Source organism: Oryctolagus cuniculus, chromosome 8 (assembly GCF_051225735.1).
Source record: "Oryctolagus cuniculus isolate XC-2025 breed Fujian yellow rabbit chromosome 8, ASM5122573v1, whole genome shotgun sequence".
Taxonomy (NCBI): Eukaryota; Metazoa; Chordata; class Mammalia; order Lagomorpha; family Leporidae; genus Oryctolagus; species Oryctolagus cuniculus.
The window spans coordinates 111,460,387-111,487,007 of NC_142874.1; the positions used below are offsets into that span (position 1 = coordinate 111,460,387).

The window sequence follows — 26,621 nt, forward strand, 5'->3', positions numbered from 1 at the left end:
CAGAGACAGGAGCAGAGCCAAGCACTGAACCAGGCATTCTGACATGGGATACTGGCATCCTAACCACCAAGCCAAATGCCTACCCAAACTTTAATTCTGGTTTTCCATGAACTTTTAAAAATACCCCCATAAACTCTAAATATTTAAAGTATATAATTCGGTAAGTTTTGACAAGTGTATGTACCTGTGAAACCATTCTTACAACAAGATAATGAACCTATCTGTTGCTTCCAAATATTTTCTCATACCGCATTGTAATACTTCCCAAATACTTTTCCAAAGGGCAGTATCATCCTCAGACAAACCCTGATATGCTTTCTGTAACTATAAATTAGTTTACATTCTTTAAAAACGTAATTATAAAGCATGTGCTCTTCATTTTTTATTCTTGGCCTAGCTTCCTTCCTTCAGCATAATTATTATTCATATTGTTTCAAGTATCAATAAGTATTGCTAATTATCCCATTGTGGGGATATACTGAGATCTCTTTTTATCCATTTACTTGTTTCTAGTTTTTGACTGTTGGAAATAAAGCTGCTATGAATATTTATGTAGAGATCTTTGTATAGACCTTTGATTTGATTTCTCCTGGGTAAATAAACACCTAGGAATAGAATGACGAGGTAATATGGTAGTTTTATACTTAACTTTTTAAGAAACTGTTAACAGTTTTCCAGAGGGTACCATGTTATCATTTCCACGACTGCTAGCAATGTATAAGAGTTTCAGTTCCTCTACATCTTTGTTAGTACCTGGGAAGTCTTTTTAGTTTCAGCCATCTGATAACTATATACCAGTATCTTGTAATTTTCCTTTTGCTAATGACTAATGTTTGTTGAGCAGTGTTTCATATGCTTGCTTGCCATTCATATATCTACTTTGGTGAAGTGTACTTACAGATCTTTTGCCCATATAAAGAAATTGGATTGTTTGTTTTGCAACTACTGAGTTTTGAGAGTTCTTTATGTATTCTAGATACAAATCCTTTGTCACTTACATGATTTGCCAATATTTTCCTTTATTTATGGCCTGCCTTTTTATTATTTTAACAATTCTTTCCTCTTTTTTTTAAAAGATATATTTTATTTATTTGAAAGAGTTGCAGACAGAGGTAGAGACAGAGACAGAGACAGAGAGAGAGAGAAAGAGAGAGAGAGAAGTCTTCCATCTGCTGGTTTACTCCCCAAATGGCAGCAACAGCCAGAGCTGAGCTGATCCAAAGTCAGGAGTCAGAAGCTTCTTCTGGGTCTCCCGTTTGGGTACAGGGGCCCAAGCACTTGGGCCATCCTCCACTGCTTTCCCAGGTGCATTAGCAGGGAGCTAGATCTGAAGTGAAGCAGCTGGGACTCAAACCGGCACCCATATGGGATGCCAGCACTGCAGGTTGTGGCTTTAACCTGCTGTGCCACAGCGTCAGCCCCTTAACAATTCTTATCAAATAGTAGAGTTTTTAATTTTGATGAAATATAATATCAGTGTTTTTGATAGATCACTCACTTAAGTCATACCTATTTTTTTTTTAGATTTATTTATTTATTTGAAAGGCAGATTTACAGAGAGGCAGAGGCAGAGAGAGATAAAGTGGGGGTGGGGGGGCTTCCTTCCACTGCTTCACTCCCCAAATGGCCACAACGTCTGGAACTGTTCCAATCCGAAGCCAGGATCTTCTGGGTCTCCCACATATGTGCAGGGTCCCAAAGACTTGGACCATCTCCTACTGCTTTCCCAGGCCGTAGCAGAGAGCTGGATTGGAAGTGGAGCAGCCAGGACTCAAACCCATGCCCAGCACTGCAGCTGGCAGCTTTACCCACTATGCCACAGCACTGGCCCCATCATGTCATACCTAAGAAGATATTGTCTAACTCAGGTCATAGTGATTTTTTCCCCCTAACTTTTTAAAACAGTGGACAGGTAATTGGTCTGGTGATTAAGATACCTGTGTCCTAGTCAGGATTTGTTACCCAGCTCTAGCTGCTGATTCCAACTTACAGACCCTGGGAGGCAGCAGCAATGACAAAACTAGGTTTCTGGCATGGGACCCGAATTGAGTTCCTTGCTTCCACTTTTGGCCTAGCCCAGTCCTAGCCATTTCAGGAATATTGGGGAGTGAACCAGTAAATAGTCACACTTTTTTTCTCTCTCTCAAATAAATAATAAATAAAGTATTTTAAAATGACATTCAAGGTATTATTGAGTATCTTGGTTATTTAAAAATGTTTATTGACAATTTTTTAGAAGATTTTTATTTATTTATTTGAGAGGCAGAGTTACAGAGAGAGGGAGAGACAGAGAGAAAGGTCTTCCATCCACTGGTTCACTCCCCAAATGGCTACAATGGCTGAAGCTGGACGGATCTCAAGCCAGGAGCCAGGAGCTTCCTCCAGGTCTCCCACATGGGTGCAGGGGCCCGTGCACTTGAGCTGTCTGTCTTCAACTGTTTTCTCAGACCATAGCAAAGAGCTGGATCAGAAGAGGAGCAGCAAGGACATGAACTGTCACCCATATGGGATGCCAGCACTGCAGACAGAGATTTAGCTCACTACGCCACAGCTCCAGCCCTCTTGACAATTATTTTTAATGAATATTCTTACTGAAAATTTTCTGAAACTCAGTTCTTAAGCTTTTAAGATCAATTTAATTATTTTATTCTTCTTGTACACTTAGAGAAATTTAATGGTCCCTTTGAAGAGGATTTTTGATTTAGTGTATAACCATTTTCAACTGTAGTTAATTAAATTTCATAAATATTTTAAGCTGCATTCATAGACTTAAAAGCCAATTTTTAAAGTATTTCATATATCTGACTGAAAGGAAACCCTACCAAGTACCAAAATAAGCTTGTTTGGGTTTTGTTTTCATTTTAAGATTTATTTTACGAGGCTGGCATTGCAGTGCAGCAGGTTAAGCCTCTGCCTATGATGCCAGCATTCCATATGGGCTCTGGTTCAAGACCCGGCTGCTCTACTTCCCGTCTAGCTCCCTGCTAATGTCCCTGGGAAAGTGGTGGAATGTGACCCAAGTGCTTGCACCCACATGGGAGACCCAGACGAAGCTCTGGGCTCCTGGCTGCAGCCTGGCCCAGCACCAGCCATTGCAGCTATTTTGGGAGTGAACCACTGGATGGAAGATTCTCTCTCTCTCTCTCTCTCTCTCTCTCTCTCTCTCTCTCTCCTTTCTCTATAACTCTGCCATTCAAATAAAAAACTTTTAAAAATTTATTTTGTTTACTGGAAAGGCAGAGTTATAGAGAAAGGAGAGAGAGAGAGAGAGAGAGATCTTCATCCATTGGTTCACTCTCCAAATGGTTGCATCGGCAGAGGGTAGGCCAAGCCGAAACCAGGAGCCAGAAGCTTCTTCCAGTTTTCCACATGGGTGCAGGGCCCCAGCACCTGAACCATCTTCTGCTGCCTTTCCCAGGCACATTAACAGGGAGCTGGATAGGAAGTAGAGCAGCTGAGACTTGAACTGGCATCTGGTGCTGCAGGCAGTGGCTTAACCTGCTACACCACAATGCCAGCCCCCTAAACCAATTTTCTAATGGATGAAGATGTACATAATAAGGTTTATGTATGGCAAGACTTTAAGCTTTCTTATATGTTCCAGAGGTGTTTTGTACATTTAAAAGTATAAATCTCAACCATTTTCTCAATTCCATTATTTAAAGTTGCAATTACAAGGCTAATCTGTTATTGTAACTGATTTCCTACTCTTAGCTAAAACACTATGTAGACACAGATTTTTTTACTTTTAAAAATTACTAATGTATGGGCTTGTGTCTCAAAGTTTTATATATTTCTAATTGTGACTGTTCCTGGGTTAAAAGATGCTTGCAAGGTTGGATGTTTACCCTATTGATTAAGATACCTGTGTCCCATATCGGAGTGCCTGGGTTTGATGCCCAGCACTGCTCTTGACCCCAGCTTCCTGCTAATGCAGACTCTGGGAGTTAATGGGTGAATGGCTCAAGTGATTGGGTTCCTGTACCCATGTGGAATACCTGGATTGAATTCCTAGCTCTCAGCTTTGGCCCTGGCACAGGGACTTTTGTGGACATTTGGACATTGAAGTAGTGGCAAGGTGTTCATTTTTTGTCTCTTCTTGCTCCCTCTCAAATTAATTAAAAAAGAAAAAGATGCTTACAGTATTGTGGGCTTGCTTTCTCAACACACTGTATTCTCTTAATGACCAAAGAAGTCCTTAGCCAGCATGCTGAGTGGATCCTTGCTCAAAACTACTGGCATGCACAGAGTTGTATGTATTTTTCTAAGTGTCTTTATGCTGCTTAGTTCTTGGAACAAGTTGATGAGTTGATGACTTGAAGGATGACTTGAACAAGTCATCCTATTTCTTTAGACTTAAGTTAAAATTCCTTATTAGTCTACCCTCCAGTCAGGTTATGCTGTTGCTTGATTGGATTCAGTTAATCTGTGTACTACTTTATTCTGTTCTAAATCACTTTTAAGTGCTTTCCATCTGTGAGTGCCACAATTAAAATGACTTGTGTTAGAATGGCATGTGGCATGGTCTGACTGTAGACACAGTTTTGAGGTCATGTCAGTAATAACCATGTTAGCCAAAATGTTATAATGATTATAGCATAAGTAATTTCTCTGTGAAATTCTTTGCAAAAACTTTCTAGTTGTCATGTAGCCTTTAACTTTCAAGAAAATTTAAGTAAACAATATGGGTTTTTTTTGTAAAGTAGAACCTTTGTGGTAATAAAATAATGCCAGGCATATATCTGTTACCCACATTATCTAGTACTATATTTAGAAAAGAGGTAAAAAGGCAAACAGATTTTTTTTAACCTGATTCCTTTTGTAAAATGGTTTTACTCATTTTGAACTTTATATGTGTTTAAGTATGACCCTTTTTATGACGTGTAGATTTTTGGGTTTTTCAGAGTCCACCACTAGAACTATACCTGCTGCACTTCAGAAAATGGTTCCGCAGTCAGCCAATCCTCCCTAACCCTTCTGATCCTCGGTCTGCTTTTCTCTCAGCCATTCCATAGTAGTAATAAGTCCAATTCCGGTTTTTCCTCCTCCTCTTTCTCCCCAACCCCCCACCTCTTATAACTTCCTCATTCTTTCTTGGTGGTGCTCTGGGTACTCCAAGTGGTATTGTGGGAAAGATTTTTAAAAACAGTTTTTTGAGGTCAATGCCACATATCATACAGTTCATCCACTTAAATCATACCTTCCCTGGGTGTACAGAGTTGTTTTCAACCATTATCACCACTATGTGAGTTTGAGACATTTTCGTCCTTTGGGTAGGATTCTATATAGATCTGGGCTGGCCTTCTGTGTGCCTGCTTCCTGCCTCTGTCTTTCCCTCACCTATGGAAGTAGATCTGTCTCCTGATACAGCATGCATCCTCTCTCGTGTGCCCACTCTGTCTCTCTCTTGCTGCTACCTTATGTGATAGCCAATGGTTATAGATTCCTGAAGTGTGTATTAGACATCAGTCCCTCTGCACCCCTAACTCCAGAGAACACTATCAAGCACTCCAAGGGTCTGCTTGAAGCTATAACAGGCTTCAGGTGGAAGGAAAGCACCTTCCCCACCATCCTACTTTGTAGGAGACATGAAGATCACCACAAATCTCTTGTGCAATCTTCTCTTCACTATTTATGTCCAGTGCGTAGGCTTTAGAGCTACCTAACCGGTTCTCAGACCTGCTCTGGAAATTTGCTACAGGGTAGTCTTTCTTACGAATCATGTCAATATCTGATTGCTAATACTATCTTGATGCCTCTGATGAATTGTCCAGTTTATTAACATACGTTACGTAGGAGATAATAATTCACAACTCTAGAAATTTGACCTTTCCTTGAATGAATGTGCTGTCATATAATAAAGCACATAAGAACTAAAGACTGTTGGTGTAGTGAGGAGTCTGAATAAATAATCTCACTTAATGCTTGCAAGCTTATTAAAAACCATCTTGTTTTTTTAAGTAATATCTCCTGTCTTCCCTTTTAACTGCTATGTGGTGCATATAAACACCCCTCAGAGGCAGACTTTAAGCGTAAAATGTTAAGGTAAACATTTGAAAAATCAAGTGAAAGGATGAGGTTTGGCCTCTCTTAGCTAGAATTTCCTTTTTTCAGTCTGGATTAACTATCATAATTGTAAATCCTATTAAAAGTATTAGGTTTTCTTGTTGGTTAAATAAACAAAGTCAACTTTTTATTATTATTATTTTATTTACTTGAAAGACAGAGTTATAGGGAGAGGTAGAGACAGAGAGAGAGGTCTTCCATTTGATGGTTCACTCCCCAGATGGCCGCAATGGCCTGAGCTGTGCCGATCCGAAGCCAGGAGCCAGGAGCTTCTTCTAGGTCTCCTACATGGGTGCAGGGGCTCAAGGACTTGGGCCATCCTCTACTGCTTTCCCAGGCCATAGCAGAGAGCTGCATCGGAAGAGGAGCAACCGGGACTAGAACCGGTGCCCACATGGGATGTTGGTGCCTCAGGCCAGGGCTTTAACCCACTGTGCCACAGCACCAGCCCCCAAAGTCAACTTTTCTATAAAGCAGATTTTTTTATACATTTTTAAAAATTTAATAAGAGGCTAAATCACGGAAAATAAGTGTTCAGCATTTTCATTTCCCTCTAACTTCTTTTCCTGACACATCTGCTGCCTACCAATAAGTAAGCATTGTACATTGTGCTTATATTGGTTTGGTCTGGGTTAGAAATCTCAGCAATTACTATAGAGAACAATTTTTTTTTTCAAGGTGCATCAATTTAAGAAAATCTATGTAGGAGGATTTTGACTAGCTGCATTTTCCCCTTCCAAAAATAAAAATAAGATTATTGCGCCCCTCAGAAATCTTAAATTTTATCCATATATCATCTACTTAATTGAATGTCATTGGAAAATGTTGACCCTACAGAAATGTTACCACAGAGATACTTTTCTGATATTTTTATTAATTCAGTTTCTATAGAAACTGATAGATTAAAAGCAGATTCCTGTGTGATGTCTTTCCTTGTAAAATCATCTCAAAATGGCATTTATATTGTTATTATTCCCATGTCACAAATGGAAAATTGAGATTCAGAAGTGAAATGAGTTTCTTGGGTGTGTATGATAAATTGACAGCAAAGCTGGCTCTAGAAATACTTTCATGTAGTACAGAATTTGTAGTTATAGAATATATATTAGAGACAATAGAAATAAATGAGTAAGTGGAAGAAATTCCTTTTGTTTTGTTCCCATTTTTACCTACCATGGCTATAACTGGGATGGATAGGATGAAATCTACAAGTGAAATATGAAAGGCCTCTAGTTCAATCTGACTGTTTTGGTTAAATTATCTGATTTTGGTGTCTCTTGGTACCTGGGTTTTCTGTCTTCTCCCATAAAGTGGTCACCACCACAAGCCTCCAGTTCTGTGTCAGAGGCTGACCCCATTGGTCTAGCAGGGGTGGAGAATGGCCCATGGACCTTATAAGAACTGCAAAATCATTTGGTCTGGACCTGCTAAAGCAACTGCAGTTGGGACTCGAAATTCAATAAACCTGTGGAAGTTTTAGCCTACAATGATGTTGTAAAGCTCTAAATGGGCCCTGAAAGAAAAAAGGTTCTTCATCCCTGGTAAGGCAAGTGGCTGTATAGAGGAGTTTTTCCTCTATTTGCTTTACCCTCTATGAGTTAGACTATAGGATTACATGTAAATTGAAGACCTTAGTGAAAACTTAGAGCTCAGGGTCTTATCATTGTTGTAGAGCTGTTGCAAGTGAAGTTAAGTTGTTGAGGTAAACTGCTATCTTTGTTTCCCAGGTAATATGCACGTGTCATTAGCTGAGGCCTTGGAAGTTCGGGGTGGACCACTGCAGGAGGAAGAAATATGGGCTGTATTAAATCAAAGTGCAGAAAGTCTCCAAGAATTATTCAGAAAAGGTAAGTTGTTTTTAGTTTGGGTATTGGATAGCTGAAAAATGGAACAGGATCACAGATCACATTTTTGTGTCAGTTCCTGTGCCATTGGCTGAGCCTAAAAACTGATACCTCTGTTATCTTTGTTAGAACTGAAAAAGCTCGGATCTTGTCTACATGAATTTGAATTATTTTTGGTGCGGCTGATATTTCACCGGGCACTGAAACTATAATGGTGATCAAAACCAGAAACGTTCCCTGTCTGTTCAGAACTTACAGTTCTGTGTGGAAAATAACTGTTAGTAAAATATTTCTATAAATATAAAAATGGAAGCATGGCATAGGCTCCTGGGGAGGAGTTCAATGACTTTGTGAGCATCCATAATAGGAGGATTTGATGTGGTTATAGGGAAGGAGAGGAAGAGTCCCTGCAGAAGTGTCCTGAGCCAAGATCTTAAAGAAAAGTGAAGTCAGCCAGATGAGAAGTAGTAAGAAATTACTCCCGTCGAGAGAGTAATATATGCATCCTTATTACTCTGAATTGGAATAATTTAGGCTGGATATGTAGTTTCCCTGTTCCCTGTAGGTGGTAACGTAGACTGAATGGTTTTGTAATATTATGGAGCTAGAAATTTTGGAGAATACCTTTTTGGTTGTCCAAAAAATATTTGATAACATGATGAAAATCTCCAAATGAAAATGATGTTTGCCAATTATACCACAACCAACACCTTATTTAGAATAGTAGATGAAGGAATCAAGCTTCATGTAAGGGAAGAATCAGACTTTAAACTGAATTGAATAAGTGCATCAGGCACAATTAACATGACATAAATGGGTGAGGATTGAAGGTAAGTGATAGTTCTCAAAGTGAGGTACCTAGACCAGCAGAATCAGCATTATCTGAAAACTTGTTAGAAATGCAAACTCGGGTCCACACTAAAAAACTACTGAATAAGAAACTCTCAGGGTAAAACCCAGCTATTGTGTTTTAATAAACCCTCTAGAACATTCTCATGTAAAAGTTTGAGAACCATTTATAGGATAGAATTGCTAAAGACCAGGAGCCATGGGACCCTTTTGGAAAGGTGTAAAAATAACCACTAATTGAGGCCAGGAAAGTGTAGAACATAGGAGGGGAGAGTATTTTGAAATGGATGATGAAGCTTTGCTGTTGTTGATGTTGTTTTCCAATCCAGGGATAGGAACTAGAACAAAACATTATCAGGGCCCACTTAGGTCTGCTATAATCTAGATGTTTGAAAATCTTTCATTAGAATTAAGGTTAATCTGAAGAAAATGTATTCATTTTATCTAACATCACTTGACAAAAATCTGGCTATTTTAGATCTTATTGCTTTGTGTGCTTCACTTTAATTTTTCAGAAAATTCAAAAGCGTAGTCACTCCAAAGTATAGTATAGGTAGCCATGGTCCAGAGGTGTTGAAGGAAAGATATGTTGGTGATATTACTCAGTTAATTAATAAGAGTCAATTAATATTTAAGAAACACCTCCTATTAGTGAAGTATTGTGTGGAAGATCCAAATAAGTAGAAGGTGACACTGTTGCCCTTAAGGGATTTATTAGCATTAGAGAGATGCAGGTAAAATGTTTACCATTTCAAAACATTGTGCCAAGTGAGAGAAAGAGACAATAAGTACTACAGATGTATAGAGTAGGGAGAGATAATACCTCTTTTTATTACGCTAATGAAGGATCACTGCCCAGGTCATGACTCATAGAATATAAGGAGTAAAGTACCTAAGGGTTTTTCCTTCTTTCAAATTTCGTAACATTAATAGACACTAAATATCTGAATGTTAAGGTCTTGTCATTGAGAGACAATTATTGCATAACATATTGGCTCATTAAAATAAAAAGACTTACTAGATGTGTTAAAATCTGTTGTGAGGCAACTGTGTCTTAAATAATGTCCAATGCAGCTGTTGCCTTAAGGCCCTTAGAGTAGTTCACAGATTAATTTTGGTAACGCAGAGAAATCAAATTTGGCTTCTCTGGCAGTTTGAAGATTACTAATTAGAAATGTCTATTTGAAGGCAAAAAGTACTTATTTGATTTAGTATATCTAAAATCTATGATTTTTCATTTTTTTGTATGTGATAATAGTGTCTTTTTTCCCACAAGTTCTGAATTTGATAGCAAACTAAAATAAAATAATTATTAGTTTATTTCGTGGATGAATGGTGGTATCTTTAGAAGACACCTTTTATAACACTGGGAGTGTCGGGGAGTAATGTAAGTAAAATCCAGTGGTCTCTAAGAAGTTGGTTTGTTTGTGTCCTTTTCATTATATGACTACAAACCTCCTGTTGAACTTCCTATGCGTATGATAGGAGGCTAGAAATAAACATTTCCACTGGAGGCTTTTGAATAAAGGTCAAGAAAATAATCTGTTTCTTTCTTTTTTTTTTTTTTTGAACCTCCCAGAGTAACTTAAGGCTTTTTCAAAAAAGTTATTTTATTCATTTGAAAGGCAGAGATACAAAGAGAGGTAGAGACACAGAGAGAGGTCTTTCATCTGCTGGTTCACTCCCCAAGTGGCAGCAACGGCCAGAGCTGAGCCAATCCAAAATCAGGAGTCAAAGCTTCTTCTGGGTCTCCCACGTGGGTGCAGGGGCCCAAGCACTTGGGCCATCTTCCGCTGCTTTTCCCAGGCTATTGCAGGAGCTGAAGCAGAAGTAGAGCAGCCACTGCAAACCAGTGCCCATATGGGATGCCTGCTTCAGAGGATGGTGGTTTACACACTGTGCCACAATGCCAGCCTCCAACTTACAGCTTTTGACAGTTTTAAAATTAAAATAATTGTGTTGTGATTATCATTCATAGGATAGTGATTTCTAATCCTGATGTAGAAAGATACCATCTTCAAATGAGTTTCTCTTCAGAGGAAGAAAATTAGGAAACTTTTAAGAAACATGCAGTTCTAAACATTTACATGTGTATGTATTTTAAATTATTTATTTATTTAGATAAACAGAGGGAGAGAGAAAGAGAGATGGAAAGCCAGACAGAGAGCAATTTCCCATCTGCCGATTAACTTCGCAGATGCCTTCAACATTTGGAGCTGGGCCAGGCTGACACCAGGAGTTGGGAACTCAGTCCTGGTCTTCTACACTGGGGGCAGGGAACCAACCACTTGGGCTATCACCTGCTGTCTCCTGCAGTGAGTATTAACAGGCAAGTGGAATCAGGAGCAGAGCTTAGACTCGAACCCAAGTATTGGGCCTTGCATGTTGTCTTTCTGAATATTTTGTAGTCATTTGAAAAGAATTTCTATTTTCTGTTTTCTTGGCTGTAACTTAAGCCTGTTAATGTCTGTGCTTGCAAATTTTTTTTGTAATTTTCTCATTTTGTATACTTGATCTATCAAATTCTTAGGTATAGAGGCTAAATAAAGCATAATAATAGTGATATCAAATTTAAAAATTTAAAGAGTACCTAAGATTAGTATAGGTGATAGGGGTTAAAGCAATGTAAGGGTTTGATTCTGTTCATGATGATGACAGGGATATCATTGTATATCATTAGAGCTTGCATAAGTCAAATACCAGTAAGATTTATAAGGATAATCACAAAACAAGAAAATATAGAATTTCCAGTCTGACAGGACCAGAGGAGAATAACACCATCCATATATGGGAAAGAAAACAAAGTGCAAATTGACTTCCATGGCTTTTCAGAGTCTTTATAGGAAATATAGAAAATTCTCACATATTTAAAGTTTCTGGAGTAAATCTTTGTATGTAGCTTTTAAAAGACTAGATTCTAACTACTCATGTTTTATTACATTCCTCATTATTTACAGTCATAACTGTTGATTAAGAGGGTATATCAGTTGTCTGTGACATGCTACATCTTGCTGTGCATTTGTAGGCCAGAATTAATAGTTCGTTCAAGTCAAATGTGTTTGAACTGGATAAATTACCCCATTTGTTCCCTGGAAGCAAACTATAAAACATGAAATTAAATTTAATGTCTAGCATTCTAAAAATGGATAATGCAGGTTGTTTGAGAAGTGGGTGAAGCACTTATAGTAATCTACTCTCTTTTCCACAAACATAGTCAATACACTATTTTAGTTTGAAATTGCTTTGACTTCAGATGTTCTAAACAGAAATCAAAGTACCATGTATTTAGAGGGGAAAGTTGCAACAAGTCATGCTCTCTAGTCTTATCCTTGGTGATAAATATAATTTTACTCACTGGTTGTTTTTTCAGCTTTTATGCTTATAGGAATTTTTTTATGTGGTGATACAATGTATAAACAGCAGTGTTCTTAATTGTATAGCCTGATGAATTTATGAATGTAAACACTCATATAACACCACCCAGATCAAAATACAGAACATTTTTAGTAACCAAAGTCTCCTTCAAGTTTCTTTCTGGTCAATTATTTGTTACCAAGGATAATCACTGTTATAACATATCACATAGACAAGTATGGCCTGGTTTTGAAAATCAAATAGAGAATCATACAATGTGAACTATTTATTTTTAAAGATTCATTTACTTATTGGAAAGGCAGAGCATCATAGGGAAGGGAGAGACAGAGAGGAAGAGAGAAATTCCATTCATTAGCTTATTTCCCACTGACTGCAGCAGCCAGGGTTGGGCCAGACTGAAGCCAGGAGCTATGAACTCCATCCAGGTCTCCCACATGGGTGGCAGGGACCCAAGTACTGGGTTATCTTTTGCTGCCTTCTCTGGTACCCTACAAGAAAGCCGGATAGGAAGTAGAATAGCCAGGACTCAAACCAGCACTGTAGTATGGGATGCCAGCATTGCAAATCCACTGTGTCACCCCAACATGAATTCTTGTGTCTGATTTGTCTTGATCAACATTCTGACTATGTGAGTTTTTTTTCCAGTTTTAATTGACATACTTATTTTTTCAGATTCCAAGATTAAACTGGTTATCTAAAAAATTGATTCACAAAAAATTGAGATTTATTCATACTATATAAGGTTTTTTGTTAAGAATATAATTCCTATTAATTTCTTTTCTTAAATATAGAAATTAAAAGGGGGCTTTATACTTCTATAATTTAATAACGAGTGAAAATTTTTACTTTCTTGGGGTGATGTATGTACATCATAGATAACTTTTTTTATTAGATATGCATACTATTTCTTTTTAAAAAATGAAATAATTTATCATCCAAACAATCCCTCCTTCCCCCTTTCTCTTTGAGAGGCAAGGAGGTGATACCAAAGTGCCAGCAGATAATGGCATTAATGATGTAAAACACTTTTTTTATATTTGGAATCATGTCTTCATATAACAAAGCAAGTTCCTCTCTGGAAGATTATATATATATATATATATATATATATATATATATATATATAATTTTTTAAAGATTTATTTTATTTATATGAAAGAGTTACAGAGAGAAAGGTAGAGCCAGAGAGAAAGAAATCTTCCATTCTTTTGGTTCACTTCCCAAATGACCACAATGGCTAGAGCTGAGCTGATCCGAAGCCAGGAGCTTCTTCCAGGTCTCCCACGCAGGTACAGGGACCCAAGGACGTGGGCAATCTTCTACTGCTTTCCCAGGCCATAGCAGAGAGCTGGGTCGGAAGAGGAGCAGCCGGGACTGGTACCAGCACCCATATGGGATGCCTGCTCTGCGTGCTGGGGCTTTAACTCACTGTGCCACAGTGCTGGCTCCTAGAAGATTATATGTATTTTTTCCTCTAGAAACTAAAAATAGACACTAGTTTACATTGGTCTTTTCATCCAGTTCTCAAAAAAAATGAAATAATAATATTGTTTTGGGTTTTTTTCTTTGCATAAATTCCAGGCCCATGAAGGTAAAATGAAGTGACTACATTCATATTCTTTTTTTTTTTTTTTTTTTTTTGGACAGGCAGAGTGGACAGTGAGAGAGACAGAGAGAAAGGTCTCCCTTTTCCCTTGGTTCACCCCCCAATGGCTGCTGTGGCCAGCGCACCACACTGATCCACAGGAGCCAGGTGCTCCTCCCGGTCTCCCATGCAAGTACAGGGCCCAAGCACCTGGGCCATCCTCCACTGCACTCCCGGGCCACAGCAGAGAGCTGGCCTGGAAGAGGAGCAGCTGGGACAGAATCCAGCGCCCCAACTGGAATTAGAACCCAGGGACCCGGTGCCGCAGGCGGAGGATTAGCCTAGTGAGCCGCGGTGCCAGCCAAAATATATTTCTATTGCTGTTATCATTTATTTTTTCTGATAAAATAGAAGGTGGCAGCTGAAGCGTTAGGGTAATAGCAAAATTCAGTGCTTTGAGAGTCTTAGTACTTCCTTCCAAAATTGTGTAGACAAAATTAAGCTAGCAATAAAATATTTTTAATAGACTTGATTACTCATGATTGATATTTTTATAACTGTTTAAATTGGATGGTCAAACAAGATAGGATTGTTGTGGTTTTAAAAGAAACCACACTGGGGCCAATGTTGTCGTACAGCAGGTTAAGCCTCCACATGTGACTCAGTATCCCGCATGAGCTCCAGTTCGAGTCCTGGCTTCACTTCTGATCCAGTGCCCTGCTAACATACCTGGAAAGCAGCAGAAGATGGCCCAAGTATTTGGGCCTCTGTCACCCATGTGGAAGACCAGATGAAGCTCCTGACCCCTGGCTTTGGCTTGGCCCAGCCCTGACTGTCGCTGCCATATGGAGAGTGAACCAGTTAACAGAAGAACTCTCATCCCCATAAGTCCACAATAGCCAGAACTGCACTAAGTCAAGCCCAGAAGCCGGAAACATAATCCAAGTCTCCCATGAGGGTGGCAGGGACCCAAGTACTTAACACCTGCTGACTCCCAGAGTATTCATTAGCAGGAGTTAGAATCAGGATTAGAGCCAGGATGTGAACCCAGGTACTCTGGTATGGGTTGTGGGCATCCCAAGTTACATTTTAACCATTATACCAAGCAACTACCCATAATGACACAGTTTTATATCAAACAATGTTTGAACAGATACAATATAGATATTTATTGAATTTTTAGTAAGTAAGAAACAAGTGCATAGGCAGATAGTGTTATCAGGTGATATAGGGAAAACAACTTTTTCTTACCTGAGGCTAGCTTCATGGCTGAATTCCTTGTAATCTTATAACCTTATAACACAAGACAGATTTAAAAGAGAAAAGAGATATAAATACAAATTTATTTTATGTAAGCTTTGCATGATATGAGAGCCTTCAGAAACATAAGGGCAAGAACCAGATAAACCTTGTGGTTTTTTATTTTTGTTTTGTTTGTTTTTTTTTTTTTTGGTTGGTGTTGTTTTTGCCAAGTTTAAGAAGTGGATAGTCCTGGAGTAATGTGATTGGATAACAGTTTGATCTAATGGTAATACATTGGGAGACTTAGCAAGGCCTGTTTGTGCAGATGCTACTCTGTGTCCCTATGTCGGATATTAGGGTATTTCTTTCCTGCAAGTATAGCGAGGGTACCTCTTGAATGAGGATCTTACGACCTGCTTTAGGGGAAAAGGATAATAGAAGGTTGGAGAGTGTCTTTCCTACTTAGGTGATTTTCTCAAATGCCAGAGGCCCATATTCTGGAGTAGCATATCCTGAACTCCATCAATGGAAAAGGCAATTTATTTCTAAATGTCAGTGGTATCCTCAGTTTTGTACCATAAAATTAGCTTTCTTTTTATAAATAGAGAAGAGGTATTTAGAGAGCTCACTTCTAGTCTATTTCTGAAAGTTACTCTGCCTTTCTGATACAATGATTTTATTATGACTTGGATAAAATCAGTACTTGTGGCCGGCGCCGCGGCTCACTAGGCTAATCCTCTGCCTAGCGGCACCGGCACACCGGGTTCTAGTCCCAGTCGGGGCGCTGGACTCTGTCCCAGTTGCCCCTCTTCCAGGCCAGCTCTCTGCTGTGGCCAGGGAGTGCAGTGGAGGATGGCCCAAGTGCTTGGGCCCTACACCCCATGGGAGACCAGGAAAAGCACCTGGCTCCTGCCTGGCTCCTGCCATCGGATCAGCGCGGTGTGCCGGCCGCAGCGCGCCGACCACGGCGGCCATTGGAGGGTGAACCAACGGCAAAGGAAGACCTTTCTCTCTGTCTCTCTCTCTCACTGTCCACTCTGCCTGTCAAAAAAAAAAAAAAAAATCAGTACTTGTGACACTTTCTGGCTTGCCATATCTCTTGTAAAATGCCTTATTTATTACTCTTATTAGCTGAAAAAAATTTTTAAAGCATTAGGAAAGGTTATAAAGTCATAATAGCCTATCTTATAATGTACTTAATATGAATTAATTGACTTAGAAATGGAGCAGGTACAAGGACAAGAAATAACTTGATTGAGCTGTGGTACTCTTTTAATGCCCCTAAAATGGCCAGTCACTTTCTCTTATCTGTGTGTAGGGTAGGTTGATATACATATCTGAAGTTCCAGTAAACTTTTTTAAAGTCATTTTGCAGAATCCCGTGCTACATTTCTAGAATTCACAAAAATACTTGGTGGTTTAAGAGACAGAAGACCTGTGTGGTTTCTTAATTGCCTCAAACCCCCCAAATCAGACATTTTGTAAATAACTTTGTTTCAATAAATTAAAATGAACAAAACTGACACTTTGTGTCATATTTGAAAATATAATGAGGCGGGTGCCACTAGGCTAATCCTCTGCCTGCAGTGCCGGTACCCCAGATTCTAGTCCCAGTCAGGGCACCAATTCTGTCCTGGTTGTTCCTCTTCCAGTCCAGCTCTCTGCTGTGGCCCAGGAAGGCAGTGGAGGATGGCCCAAGTGCTTGGACCCTGCACCCGCATGGGAGACCAGGAGGAAGCACCTGGCTTCTGGCTTTGGATTGGCACAGCGCTCCGGCCGTAGTGGCCATTTAGGGGTGAACCAATGGAAGGAAGATCTTTCTCTCTGTCTCTCTCTCTCACTATCTAACTCTCTCTGTCAAAAAAAATATGTATATAATGAAAAGGGAGTAGAGAATAAAATAGAGATTCAAGAGTGTTATTCTGTGAATCATTCAGAGGTTCTGGTGCTTGAAAGCTGAAAGAAACCCTTGCTTTTCTTCATAGTGAAACTCCACAATAACCTTTTGTGTGTAAATGACCAGGAAAGTCTAAATTGATATGTTATTGTCATAGTGCAGTAGGGCAGGACTGCTTTACAAGATTGTGGGCAAGTGATCTAGGGTTGAAATTATGAACAAACCCATTTTTCCAAATATTTCAATTATGTTATTAAGTGGCAATGTGATTGATCTTTAAGAGATTCATAGTTCCGGCCGGCGCCGTGGCTCAATAGGCTAATCCTCCACCCTGCGGCGCCGGCACACCGGGTTCTAGTCCCGGTCGGGGCGCCGGATTCTGTCCCGGTTGCCCCTCTTCCAGGCCAGCTCTCTGCTGTGGCCAGGGAGTGCAGTGGAGGATGGCCCAGGTGCTTGGGCCCTGCACCCCATGGGAGACCAGGAAAAGCACCTGGATCCTGGCTCCTGCCATCGGATCAGCGCGGTGCGCCAGCTGCAGCGGCGGCCATTGGAGGGTGAACCAAGGGCAAAGGAAGACCTTTCTCTCTGTCTCTCTCTCTCACTGTCCACTCTGCCTGTCAAAAAAAAAAAAAAAAAAAAAAGAGATTCATAGTTCCTAACCTTAAACCACTTATATTCTAGAACAAATGTGTGAAACCAGCATCCCAAAAAGCATTTTTTTATATATATATATTTTGGCATTTAACTTGGGAGTACATTTTGTGTTGATGATGTGAATAAAGAAGGTTGGTAGAAAAGGTGAAAGCCAGAAACAAAAATATCCAAGAGGAATGAGTTGCTTTATAAAGGAATAAAGTTAGCAGGTTCTTCAGAATTTGGTAAAGAAAGAGGAGATAAGAGGAACTGCTGGAGCTGGCATTGTGGCACAGTGGGTTAAGCAGCCACCTACAATGCCAGCATCCCCTATAAGAGCACTGGTTCAAGTCTTGGTTGCTCCACTTCCAATCCAGCTCCTTGCTAATGTGCCTAGGAAAGCAGCAGAAGACAGCCTGAGTACTTGGGCCCCTGCCTACCACACGGGAGACCCAGATGAAGTTCCTGGCTCCTGGCTCCTGGCTTTTGGCCTAGCCCAGCTCTGTCTGTTGCAACCATTTGGGGAGTGAACCAGTGGATGGAAGATCACTTTCTCTCTGTCTCTCCCTCTTTCTCTCTAACTCTGCCTTTCAAGTAAATAAAATAAATCTTTAAGACAAAAAAGAAGAAAGGAACTGTTGTTATTTCTTTCATGCTATTTGAATTAGGTAGTCAAGAAAACTTGCTGAAGAAGAAACCAAATTCTCAGAAAATTCATTTCCCTTGTCCATATTTTTTAACTGTTTAAGCCCCATTACTTTTAATAACAATAACCAATTTGATTATCCTAATATAAATTGTCTATGTATATCACTTGTTAAACTCAGATCTCATTAGGGTTTTATTACCAAGTTGCATAGTTCTGGAATTACCTCAAGAATCTTGGACATAATAGCAAAGCAAAACAAAACTACTAGGAGTCTAATTGATCAGAAGCCATCTCAGGATTCCAGTGGTTATGGTTTGGGCAAGCAGCTTGCTTGTGTATAGTCATTAAAAAAACAGGTGTTTTTAATGTAACTAGCTATCCTCATTAAGAAATAAAAATATTTTATCTCCTAGTGAAGAAAAGCTTATAAAATAGATCAATTTGGAGTGAGAAGTTTGTATAATTTTGTGTTATCAGAATGCTATAACTTCTATTACAGATTAAAAATATAAGCTATACTGATACTATAATGGCATTTACATTCAGATTAATATCTTCATTTAAAAATTTATGTTGTGCCTAAATATAATGAATAGGTACAGTAAAGCATCAGTTTGATAAGTGTAGTTATTCAGTGTGTACTGGCTAGCTTAATTGTCAAATCTTAAACCAACTGTTCTTTTAAAAAATTTATTTATGTATGTATGTATTTGAAATGCAGAGTTACAGAGAGGGAGAGACAAGAGAGAGCTTCCATCTGCTGGTTCACTCCCCAAATGGCCGCAACAATAGGAGCTGGGCCAGGCCAAAGCCAGGAGCTGCTTCTGAGTCTCCCACGGAGGTGACAGGAGCCCAGGCACTTGGGCCATCTTCCACTGCTTTCCCAGGCACATTAGCAGGGAAGCTGGATTGGAAGTGGAACAGCCGGGACCCAAACCAGTTGTTCTGATTTAGGCATCTGTGTTAATCAGGAATACCATGTAATAAATAGAATATATAATAAAGAGATAACTCCTTAAGTAATTACTTATAATTAAGAAACAAGTTAGTATTTTAGAATGCTTTGCATCTTATGCTCTCTCTTTATCTCTAATATGACTTCTAGGTAAGAAATGCCAGAAAAGATTCCCAAAGATCTAGAATAGAGCAATTCAAGAATTTGACCTATTCATCTGAAGATGTAGTACTTGCTATAAGTGTATGGTAATACCCCTTATCTTCCATTGGGGAGTGGAAACTAGTTGATTTAGAACAAATTTGAGTAGTGCTTTTTCATAGATGTGTTGTCTACATCTGTTACCTTCAGAGAAATGTTTTATTAAATAATAATAGCTACTACTTTTATGTGGTACTTACTGCATGCCAGGAACTGTTCAAAGTGCTTTTTTCATTACTCCTCACAGTCTTCACTATAGCTTTGTCTATGATATAAGAACTATTTTTACTGATTAAAAAATTCAGGCACTGGGGCCAGTGCTATGGCATAGTGGGCCAAGACTTTGCCTGCAGCACCAACATCCCAAATGGGCTCTGGTTTGTGTCCCAGCTTCTCCTCTTCCAATCCAGCTCTCTGTTATAGCCTGGAAAAGCAGTGGAAGATGGTCCAAGTGCTTAGGTCCTGCACCCGTGTGGGAGACCCAGAAGAATCTTCTTGCTCCTGGCTTCAGATTAGTTCAGCTCTGGCTGTTGTGACCATTTGGGGAGTGAACCAGTGGATGGAAAACCTTTCACTCTGTCTCTCCCTCGTTCTGTCTATAACTCTTTCTCTCAATAAATATGTAAAATCTTTAAAAAATATTGAGGCACAAAGAGGCTAACTTAAAATCACAGTGTGAGAGGGTTAAGCTACTGCTTATAGCACTAGTATGCCGTATGAGTGCTGGTTTGAGTCCTGGCTTCTCCACTTCTGATTGAGCTCCCTGCTGATGTGCTTGAGAAAGCGGGGGAAGATGACCCAAGTCACTGGGACCTTGCCATCCACATGGAAGACCTGGAAGAAGCTCCTGGCTCCTGGCTTTGCCTGGCCCAGCCCCGGTCATTACGACCATTTGGAGAAGATGGAAGATCTCTCTATTTACCCTTCTCTCTGTAACTCTACCTTTCAAATAGATAAATAAATCTTAAAAAAGCCCAGCAGCCTCTGCATAGATTTTTGCCAAGCGCACTGATATATAAAACAGGAGAACTGTAATTTCTTGTGCTTGAATAGACTAAGGGATTTTTCAGTTCAAAATAATGTGGGGCCGGCGCCACAGCTCAATAGGCTAATCCTCCACCAAGCGGCGCTGGCACACCGGGTTCTAGTCCCGGTCGGGGCACCGGATTCTGTCCCGGTTGCCCCTCTTCCAGGCCAGCTCTCTGCTATGGCCAGGGAGTGCAGTGGAGGATGGCCCAAGTGCTTGGGCCCTGCACCCCATGGGAGAACAGGAGAAGCACCTGGCTCCTGCCTTAGGATCAGCACAGTACGCCAGCCACAGCACACCAGCCGTGGCGGCCATTGGAGGGTGAACCAACGGAAAAGGAAGACCTTTCTCTGTCTCTCTCTCACTGTCCACTCTGCCTGTCAAAAAAAAAAAAAAAGTCAATGTTGGTCTACGTTTCAAGATGATTTTCTTACATTCTTAGGGTTTCCTTACCTATTGCACATTTATGATAATTTCCATATTTTTTAGTACTAGAAAAATGTAATTTAAATTTACAGAAACAATCTGGGGAAATGGCAAGAATTCCCAGGAAAAAAAATGTATGAATGTTAAGTGACCCATGGATCTTGGGTTAAGAACATTGGAAAGAAACACTCAGATGTTTCTTTACCTATCAAATTCCTGCTTATTTCTGACTTTGCCTGTAGCTTCTTGATATTCTGTTTAACTTTTTCTGTGGAATGTTGATAAAAGTCTATAAATAGAATAAGTAGGCTACTGGAATCAGTTTATATCAGATTTACTCTTTCATAACAGTAGCATTCTTGAGTGTAATCAGTGTACAACTAGAACAAAGGACATAAAATTACAAGCTTCTAGGATCTCATTTTAAAATATTATGTTAGCATCCTTTCTTTGAAGAATTTTGAACACATTTGCTCCAAATTCCTTCCTTTTAGTTGGACAAGAAGGGTGAATTAAAGACTGAATCTAGCCACAACTCTATTCTCTTATTGTAGGTTTGCATGACCCTTTACAATTATTTTAAAATACATTTGTGGTTTGACTATGTTTTCTCAAGAATCCAGCATTTAACTAATATGTGTGTTTTGGGAATTTGACAGCAGTGTAGTTTGTTGTCACAGTTGCTTTAACTTTATTACAAATGCTTAAAAATCGCATTTGAAAATATTTGTGTTATTTCTGTGTGTTTTTTAACAATCAAATATGACTCACCTTGGTAATTCTATTTCTCAGTGTTCTTCACCATTCTTCTGCCCAAAATTCTTATCATTCCCTCTCCTGTACAAACGTAAAAATTTCCTGACCACATGGATTAGCTATTTTTTCTCTTTGGAATCCTACCCTTAGCCATGGTCAAGCCTTACCAATTTTAAAGGGCCATGTATAAAAAAAGAAATTAGTGTTTTCTTCATTGTAGTTGAAGTAATTTTGCATCCTTGAAACTCCTTTTTATTCCTGTTTCTTAGATACCTCGTGTTCCCTATTGTTGTATTTATATATGTATATATTTTCATCTCCCCAGTAGTACATTGGACCCTATTCACAGATGACTTGTAGTGTTGGGAAGATTATGTTAATATGTTTAGGGTGTAAAAACATGATGTACTTCAGATGTTCAGTAAAAACAATCAAAAACTTACTGGTAAAGCAAAAGTTGAAATGTACAGTTATTGCCTCAGTAATAATATCTTCACTAACATTGATTATACTGGGAAGTGAATAAATCCCTTAATTTTAGAATGGTGAGCAGTTGTAGGTTACTTTCATCATTGATGGTTTCTGGTTGGTGCTGCCAGGTTGGCTGTGGCTGCAGAGGAATGAGGAGGAAGAGGAGTATAGCCAGCTTTTCCTGGACTGGGTAGACAGAACAGGACATACCATTTGGATTCCATGTCATGTTAGATGTGATTCCCCAATAATTTAAAAATTCAAAATGATGGCCAGCACCACGGCTCACTTGGCTAATCCTCCACCTGCGGCACCAGCACCCCAGGTTCTAGTCCGGTTGAGGCACCTGATTCTGTCCCAGTTGCTCCTCTTCCAGTCCAGCTCTCTGCTGTGGCCCAGGAGGGCAGTGGAGGATGGCCCAAGTGCTTGGGCCCTGCACCCACATGGGAGACCAGGAGGAAGCACCTGGCTCCTGGCTTTGGACCGGCGCAGCGCGCCGGCCGTAGCAGCTAGTAGGGGAGTGAACCACTGGAAGGAAGACCTTTCTCTCTGTCTCTCTCTCTCTCACTAACTCTGCCTATTAAAAAAAAAATTTTTTTTTAAATTCAAAATGGTAACAGGTATACCAAAAATGAGTCATTTTGTTCCCCCAAATAAGGACTGTCAGGAATTAGCCATGAGAGTTAGAATTTCAGCCTCCTAAGTGCTTTCTGCTAAGTACTGAGGAACTGGACAGAAAGGCTAATAAGAATTAATTAAGATAATTGCGATGCAGATTGGTGGTAGTGAGAGACCCAAGTTTTAGAGGGAGAGTATAGCAGCATACTTACCTATATGTCCAAGAAAAAAGGAGAATCTTTAAGAAGGTTTGGAAGGAACAGTCAGTTCTCAGACTTGAGTACTTCAAGGCTCATTTCTTAAGTCATTTTTTTGTAGTCACCAAGTATATATTTTTAAGATGAAAGGCAGAGTTAAAGAAGAGAGAGGGAAGGAAAGAGACAGATCTTCCATCTGCTGATTCACTCACTACCCAAAAGTCCACAATGGCTGGGGGCTGGGCCAGGCTAAATTGAGAAGCCAGGAGCTTTATCCAGGTCTCCCACATAGGTGGTAGGGGCTCAAGCACTTGAGCCAACTTCTGCTACTTCCCTAGATGTTAGGAAAAGAGTTGCAGACTGGTGCCTCCTCACACAGGGCTCCATAAATATTAGGAAAAGAGTTGCAAATTGGTGCTTCCTCACTTGGGGCACCATAAATGTTAGGAAAAGAGGTGCAGAATAGAGAGGAGGCAGTGTGTGAAATTACATCCAGACTGAATTTATTCAGATAAAATAAATTCGTAGAGGTGGGTGACCAGCTGCCATCGTACACATGGTGGAACACATGGTGGAACACATGGCAGAAGGCCCCCAACCCTCAGGGGCTGGGTCTTTTTATATTTTAGGAGGGCTAGGGTTGGGGGTGGGGGTAGGGGGCAGCAGGCAGAGGGGAATTCCTGAAACTGGTCTTCAAGTGTTCCAGTGACTGATCTTTCAGGTGGCCGTGTGGTATGAAGGCAGTAGGGTGGGAGACCCAATTGAGATTCAAGGTCAAGGAATACTTTCCAATGTTTATCTATCTTTTGGGCAATGAGCAAGAATGGCTGAGGCTTATGTCTTTATTCCATCACTAGGTGCATTAGCAGGGAACTAAATCTGAAGTGGAGCATCCAGGACACAAACTGGCACCCATATGGAATGCTGGGGCTGGAGGTGGCAGCTTAACCTGCTGCACCACAATGCCAGCTCCAAGTCATCCAGTCTTAAGTGTTAAATATCATCTTACACCAGTGTCTTCCAAATATATCTCTAATTCTAACTTTTTTCCCCTCATACTCCAGATCCATTGCCTATTTGATATACCCATTTGAATAGCTAACCTATCTTAGATTTAATTGGTCCCAAACTAAAGTTCTGAATTCTGCCACCACCTCCTACCTCAGCGACCTGTGCTGTCTATAGTCTTTTCTAGCTCAGTTGATGGCACATATCCTTCTAATTACTCAGATCACAACCTTGGTCGCATCCAGATTCCTGTCTTTCTCTCACCCCAGAGCCAACCTGTGAAGAAGCTCTATTGTTGGTACCTCTAAAATATGTGAAGTTTCCAGCAGATTCTCATCTCCTCTGATGCTACTGCTGTGACTGTATCCCGTCATCATCTCACACCTGATTCTGGTGCATTTGCTTCCTGATTGGTCTCCTAGTGATTGTTCTTCTGACTTGATAATTTGAAAGGAGTTTGTTTTACCTTGTTTTATGATGTTTACTTTGTAGAATGTCAAGATTTTGAATAGTATCTTTTAGCAAGGAAATTATTATTCCTCATAGTCTGAGTTCTTTAAAGCTGTATTGTGTGGTGCTTGTAACTGAAATACTGAAGAAGAGGCTTGTAACACAGAATGTGTGAAGTGGCTGTAAAAGGCAACAGCATGTGTATAGTTACCAGCTGTGGTGATTCATTGAAGCATGTTTTACCATAAGAATTGTGGCCATGTTTCAGCCGTGATGTGTGTGATTGGTTAAGACGTGTGTGTGAAGCTTTGTATACAGAGTTTTATATTTATGAGCATTGTCTTTGAACGAGAGAACATAGCCTTCACCAGTTTCTCAAAGGAATCCACTATCCAAAAAAAAAGTTAATAACTGCTTATCCTTATCTGTAATCTGTTTATTACTATGATAAAACATTTGAACCAAGTTTAGTTCTTATGACCAATATTGAAAGTCTTCCATTTCTAGTTTCTAGTATCTGCCATCTGGATTTTAAAAGATTGAGCCAAATCAAAGATTTGTTGTTAAGAATGCTTACAGTTGCATTTATATGAAACTTATTCTCTTTTTTGTAGCATGTTGATATGGTATAGCTATGTATTAGTAGCTATATTAATGGTCTGGCATATCAAAGAATTCTCGTTCCTCTGATTTATTCCATTAAGAAATTATTTTCCTTTTTTCTTTTTGTTCCGGTACAATTGCAAACCAGTTAGCATCGCTGATCCTGCTGCCCTTGGCTTCATCATTTCTCCATGGTCTCTGCTGCTGCTGCCATCTGGTAGTGTGTCATTCACTGATGAAAATATTTCCAATCACGATCTTCGAGCATTCACTGCACCAGAGGTTCTACAGAACCAATCACTGACTTCCCTCTCAGATGTTGAAAAGGTAATCATTAAACCTTTTTTGTTTGTTTTGGTGGAGGTAGATCTAGTAAAAACCCTGGGCTACCCTGCCTCAATCCTCTGAAGAAATCCATTGAATTTAAAATGATCATGTGTTCCAAGAAGTCCTAATTTAAGAATACAAAGTACTTCTATAAAGGTTTATGAATTTGAGAAAAAACTTGAAGAAAGATCATTTTTAATTCATGTTTACAGATAACTATCAAATGCATTCTGCATCTAAAACACTGTTTGTGAAGAAAATACAAAAATAACTAGAAAGCTGACCCTGATTAACGTCTGTAGAATAATCTATAATTTATGGCAAAATGATGGATGGGTGTTTGGTACAGTTTAACATACTACATGGGATGCCATGCCCCATATCAGAATGCTTGGGCTCAAGTCCTGGCTTTGCTTCCAATTCCAACTTCTTGCTAATGCACACCTTGCAAAACAGCAGATGATGATTCAGGCAGTTAGGTCCCTGACGCCCAAGTGGAGGGTGAGGATTAACTTCCCACCCCCTGGCTTCAGCCTGGCCCAGCTCCAGCTATTGTGGGTTTGGGGAGTAAACCAGAAAACGAAAGATCTCTCTGATTCTCTCTCCCTCGATCTCGATCTCTCCCTGTGTAACTCCCACTCTCAAATAAATAAATAAATTTAAAAATTAAAAAATATATATGAAAGGATGAAATATATGCTATGAAGAGGTATAAAGTGCTTTGGAAGTCTTTAAGAGAAAAGACTAATTTTTGGTATAAAGCAATTTTATAACGAAGGTAGCATTTGTATTGGACTGTGAAGATTGAATAGAATTCATGTAAGTGGAAATAAGTGGGAAGGACGTTCTACTTGGAATCATTAGTACCGACAATAATAAAAGCTAAGAAATTTGGTCCGGCGCTGTGGCTCACTTGGCTAATCCTCCGCCTGTGGCACCGGCATCCCATGTAGGCACCTGGTTCTAGTCCCGGTTGCTCCTCTTCCAGTCCAGCTCTCTGCTGTGGCCCAGGAAGGCAGTGGGAGATGGCTCAAGTGCTTGAGCCCCTGCACCCGCATGGGAGACCAGGAGGAGGCACCTGGCTCCTGGCTTCAGATCGGCGCAGCACCAGCCATAGTGGCCATTTGGGGGTGAATCAATGGAAGGAAGACCTTTCTCTCTGTTTCTCTCACTGTCTATAACTCTGTCAAATAAAAAAAGAGTGACCCCCAAATACTAAAGTGGGGGAAGCAGTGTGTAAAAAGAAAAAAAAATGCTAAGAAATTGTCCACTGTGACTGGGAACAGTTGTCAAACCAGTGAGACCAGAGCGTTAGTTACCTGCGGGCCTGTAATTAAAGAGAGGGAGAACATAAGGTAGTATAAGGAAGATTTTGAAACCTTCTTTCATGAGACAGTGGGGAGATATCATAGTTTTAGGACTGTGGTGTAATGGGATTTGAA

General features: G+C 39.8%; 1 protein-coding gene across 9 annotated transcripts in view; it reads left to right on the forward strand.

Annotated features, from left to right (window-relative positions):
* The window catches only part of PTPN13 (protein tyrosine phosphatase non-receptor type 13), a 241,934-nt gene that overhangs the window by 48,217 nt on the left and 167,096 nt on the right, over positions 1-26,621 (forward strand). For 7 of the 9 annotated variants that reach the window (XM_008267633.5, XM_008267635.5, XM_008267637.5 and 4 more), the window contains exons 2-3: positions 7,794-7,913; positions 25,001-25,179. In XM_008267633.5, coding sequence (XP_008265855.3) covers positions 7,799-7,913; positions 25,001-25,179 — 294 coding nt within the window. In that variant the 5' untranslated portion in view covers positions 7,794-7,798. The remainder of the gene's footprint in view (positions 1-7,793; positions 7,914-25,000; positions 25,180-26,621) is intronic. The other 2 variants (XM_089303139.1, XM_089303140.1) reach the window with 1 other exon arrangement.